The sequence below is a fragment of the Magallana gigas genome, chromosome 8, assembly GCF_963853765.1.
Source record: "Magallana gigas chromosome 8, xbMagGiga1.1, whole genome shotgun sequence".
Taxonomy (NCBI): domain Eukaryota; kingdom Metazoa; phylum Mollusca; class Bivalvia; order Ostreida; family Ostreidae; genus Magallana; species Magallana gigas.
The window spans coordinates 11,891,160-11,896,516 of record NC_088860.1 but is presented as its reverse complement, the minus strand read 5'-3'; the positions used below and the strand labels follow the sequence as shown (position 1 = coordinate 11,896,516).

General features: G+C 29.4%; 1 protein-coding gene across 2 annotated transcripts; it reads right to left on the bottom strand.

The window, feature by feature from the left end:
• LOC105325746 (uncharacterized) lies at window positions 1–4,566 on the bottom strand. 2 transcript variants are annotated; one of them, XM_066069239.1, is made up of 4 exons: window positions 4,422–4,566; window positions 4,105–4,282; window positions 1,279–1,483; window positions 1–888 (listed from the first exon to the last, which is right to left on the bottom strand). In XM_066069239.1, exons 1-4 carry the CDS (start codon window positions 4,454–4,456, stop codon window positions 104–106), a joined length of 1,203 nt encoding a protein of 400 aa, XP_065925311.1. In that variant the 5' UTR covers window positions 4,457–4,566; the 3' UTR covers window positions 1–103. The 2 variants fall into 2 exon arrangements, with proteins under 2 accessions (XP_065925311.1, XP_065925313.1); XM_066069241.1 differs by having other exon boundaries at window positions 1–861.
• Between the last annotated feature and the right edge of the window lie 791 nt (window positions 4,567–5,357).

The window sequence follows — 5,357 nt, the reverse complement described above, 5'->3', positions numbered from 1 at the left end:
TTGTATTTCATTTTGATTGCATAAAAAAGAAAAATCATGTTTTAAACAACTGCGTAGCCAATTGTTTAGTTATGATAATCATTTTCCTCAGTTGTAAATGGTTCTAAAAAGTTGATGTTGCAGGAGGAATCGTTTCAGTGTTTGATTTATTTCTTAAATGCGGAATTAATTGTTTTTCTGGTGAAGGTATTTGGATTGTGACTGTGGTAGGAAATCGCATTTCGCTTGTAGAGGTTCTTTGAATGGGATCAATCGATATTGTTTCTGCAGATGTAGAAGTAGATATTTCTTTGCTTTTGTCTGAGTTTGTTTCAGTTGATGTATCCGTAATCACTGCGAAAGAATTTGTATCATTTGATTGTGTTAATTGATCTGATGTTCCGGTTGTTGTAGTAGTTTCTGTGTGTGATGATTTCTCTATAGCACTTGGAGAAACTGTGGTAGTATTTGTGTTGTCAGTGGATGCTGTACTATCAATGGTTGTCAACGTTTTTGCTTGGAATGATGTAAAAAAAGAAGATATTTTGTTCGAAAGATTTACTTTGTAGGTGGTAGTCACTTGTAAACCAGCAAATGATACTGTGTCACTATTTGATACATCCGTTGTTATCGACTCATACGAAGAATACGGTGATAGTGTTGTCATTGTCATGGATTGAGTTGTTTCAGAAGAAACCTCTGATAAAGAACTGTCTTCTTTACTTGCTGTTGTTAAGAATACTTCTGTTTTAGTTCTCGAGGAAGACAAAGTACTGGGATTGCCCAATGATGTCCAGCCAAGTAATGTTGAACTTTTGATGATGTTCAATGTCGTTGATGAATTTTTATTTGAATTCAAAGTCGAGTTGTCTTCCTTTGGTTCTAAATTACGAGTAGATGCTGAAAAATCTGAAGTGCAAATTCTGAACTTAAGGGAAATATCTGTTGGTGAACTTTTAAAATGTTTGAATAAACTATCTATACGATTTAAAAAATTCTGTGAGACATAAATATAAATAAAATTCAACTTATTGCTTCTACTTTGTACACTATTGTATAGCTAAACATTTTGAAAATTTACATATTGCTTCATTTTTCATAATTTTCTTTGTGAATTTAATTTATAAAAAAGAAGTTTAAAAGCAGAATCCAAACCTCTGAAATAAATATATTCTCATTTTATTTACATGTATACTTTAATGAATTCTACGATGATAAAGCTTCATTATAAAGACACAATAAAAATGGCATTTCTGAAAGACACTCCGACGGATCGTGCAGTTTTTGAGAAAAACATACTTTTATTATTTTGGCTTGAATGACGAAAGATAAAAACAATGGCTCCCGATACAGCTAATACCATCAGACAGCTGATTAAAAGAACTGCAATAACGATTGCTTTGTATTTGGTTTGTTTATTTCCATTGGAGGAAATGCTGTACTCCGAGGGAATGTACTCCTCGTCCTTGCATGTATGCTTTGGTTTTAAAGAACTAACACTAATCTGAAAGACAAATATGAAACTTTAGGATATTCTAGATAAGGCCAAGTGTGAAATAATAGTGGAAAAACCCTATACAATCACTATCTTGGTATGACGTGCACAATGATATCTTTACACAGCACATATTAAAACAATTTACTTGTGCATTCTGAAATGATATACTAGTCTAAAAATGCCAAACATCATCTATCTCTATCACACTCATTAGCTCATGACGTTACATGGTCATTATTTTGATAAATTAATGCACTGTTATTAACGAATTTCTTTTTAGATCTTTATGGAATCTGGTTTTATATATTTAAATGCATAAAATTAAATTATTATTAAATGGCATTATCATAAAGTAAAACATCTTTATATTGATCAGAAAGCATGAGTTTGATTTGATATCAGTACGAATTCATTTATATTTATTCATATATAGAGCACATGGAAATTCATTATATTGGAGCTCCACCTCCACTCCCACCCCCCGGCCAGGTTTATTATAATCATGCATATATCTATGCAAAGTGTATTATTCCGATCATCTCAAACTGTCCTTTAACGGTATTCCACCTGTATCTTAAAGGACCGTGTAGTGAGGGACCAGGGCGCTAGGTTCCGTTCGTTATCGAAAGCAAGATTTTTGTCTTGGCTAGATGGCCGAGTGGTTAGCCCGGTGGTCGTTTATTGTTTGGAAAGAAGGTTCCAGAGATCGTGAGTGAGTTTAAGTTCCGGCCATGGCGGAGGTCGAGCTTCTATAAAGTGAATTTGCCTGTGCTTTATGTATATCTCCATATATCCTATGTATGGATGTTTGTGATTTTGAGAGTTATTGCAAAGTATGTGCTTATATATATTAGAGATATTATACTAGAGTGAGAGAGAAAGAAAGCAACTGTAACTACTTTTTTTCTAAACAGTCTATACCTTAAAATACTTAAATCGCAGGAATTCAAAATAAAATACGGGTTTTTTTTTAAATAATTAGCTCGAATTCATTTTACTGAAGATGATTTGAATAGCACAATACATTCAACCAAGATCATTCCCCACAAAACTAATAGTACACATAATGATTCCGTTTGAAACTTAACATTTTTTGTCGGTAAAAGTATCAATATTCATTTAACCTTGGTTTTATTAATATTCTTTGACATAAACCTTAGTGGAATGAGTATTAATCAGTTTCAAGGATAAATAAATTTATGGTCAATGATCCTGTAAATAAATCATTTTATAATATTTTGTATTCATTGAGCATTAAATTTCGTTGTTCATATGAACAACAACAAAAAAGAAAAGAAAATGTATGATCAACAAATATTGATGAAACAAATCTCATTCATATCAGCTTCTCAAAATGTTTTGATTCTTTACTTGTTGATAGAAGTAAGATTGACGACAACAATATTACAGAATGCATAACATTTGGCTACAAAGATATGAATGGTAATGATAAGTTTTACAATGTTTGATTTCTAGAAAATGAGAAGGTGTGAATTTCCAATGTTTTATCATACGTCTCTTTTGTTATGTAAAGTGGTTTCAACATTATATAAAGTTTTAATGTAGGTCGCGTTCAAATAAAGCAAAACTGTATTTATCTTTGTTCAGTTTAAATTGTCTAGTGTTGTCCGTCGATCTTTTCCTATCAGTCAGTGTGTAAATATTTATTATACTATTTTTAGTTTAGTTTTATTCCCGTCGCTATAACCAGAAAGCTATTTTCAATCAAATTCAGCACAAAACGTTTAAAGATGATAAAGATCAAACTTGTTCAATTGAAAGTAGAGTCTCTTTGAATCGATAATCGGACCAAAATAAGGATGCACATAGTGACGTACTTATACAAATATAATTTTTTTAAAAATATTTTTTTATTGTATATAGTGTACTGTTTTGTTCTTTATCAAACTCATGATTTCTGTACAAAAAATGCAACTTGAATTGTATAGAAAAAATGTTTAATTATATTTCATTTAATGCAGATAATATGTCATTAGAGTAATTGGTTCACTTTCAATTGGTAAAAATGTATCATAAAAGGGACCAAACAAGAAATTAAATTCCATATATATATATATATATATATATATATATATATATATATATATATATATATATATATATATATGTATATATATATATATATATATATATATATATCTGTGTGTATGTGTGTGTAAAAACATCAAATCTTTATTAAGACAAAATATTGATAAAAGATCAAAAGTTTACTAAAATTTTGTATAGAATTAAATTTTCATTGTCAAAAAAATTTGAGATAACAATTTGAAACAATGATTACAAGCTAGTTTAAAAAGTATTATACCAATAATCTTGTGATTAGCTTTATTTCTTTAAAAAATCTAAGTTATTGATGTAAGAAAAAACTCCTCCCTAATTATTATCGTTAGAAGATTGACAATAAAAACTGTTAAAATGTTATATACGTGTATAAGAAAATTTAATACACAAACCCACAGAAATCACATCTCATTTACAATTCAAAATTATCTATGCCGATATACATTAGTTTCTAAATAAGGTAATGTAACGTTTAAAAGACCACTTCGTTCATGATATTTATCTAGCACAACAGCAATTTTAATTAAATGTAAATAATTAAATACCCTGGCTGTATGGTTAAAAAACTCCCGTTTAAACTCATCGCTGGTAACGGTATTAATCCATTCTTTATTTGAATCTTGATTCTCTATCGGTTTTTGTCTTTTTACTTGAAGAGAGGTGGATCCTTGTAGATATGTAGGAACTTTTAGGTCATATTTAAGGCCCTCTCTTTGAAAATTCCTAAAATTTATGATAAAACGAAACGAAATCCATTTTATCTCTGAAAACTCTTGATACGTAGAAAAATTATATTTTAAATACCATTCTTTACAATTTTAAATAAAAGTGGTAGATTTTAAACCTTTTGACATATACTTACGCAATCTTGTCTTTATTCAGAAAATATAAATCCATTTTGGTCTATCTAGAACAACATCTACAAAGTACTTCACGTATGTGTATTATCCGCGAAGATAAATGAAATTTAAGCTTAGAGCTGCGCATGTGCGACAAACGCTTTTTCTAATCGTTACATATCCTCTTATCTCATAAAATGTTATTTTCTGAAAAATGTTTGTCCTTGCGATCTTCAGATACTAAACTTTAAAGTTTGCGTTGTATATCAGAAAAAATAAGATTTTTCAACAGTTTATGTTGTTTTAATTTTCAAATTTACATTTGTCCTATAGATTACTTTTTTGTTAAAGGATATAAAACTCAAATAATATGTATGATTTGCCATGGCATTAATACTAAAAGGGACATTTCTGCAGTTCTGGTGTTAATTTTAATGTTCGTATTTGCCTTCTCAGGCGTCTGATATTGACCTACAGTACTTCATACTCGGAAATAATTAACCGATGACTCAAATGATACTAATATCTATCTAACAGGAAGACTATTTTGGAATAGGGTGTTATTTATATCAATAAAACAAAGTACAAATAAACGAAACAAAAATCCAGAAGAATAGATGCGCTTGAAATATGAAGGCTGCATACCTTAAACTTCAACTTCTAAAAAAAATAACTTTATCACAAGATCAATGAATTAACATTTATTTTAAATGACTTGATTTATAAACAAATGTTGCATATCTTTCTTTCGTGAGAGAGAGAGAGAGAGAGAGAGAGAGAGAGAGTTTTCCTATCTTATTTACATGATAATAATTATGTTAACTGTATTTTAATGCTTGTGTGTTTCATGTACTTAAATCACAACAAAAACGGCTTCTTTCTCAAACACGTTAATAAAAGAAATTCGATATTTTATACAAAAACACCTAAAAATGTTATCAGATGATAAAATGCCTATG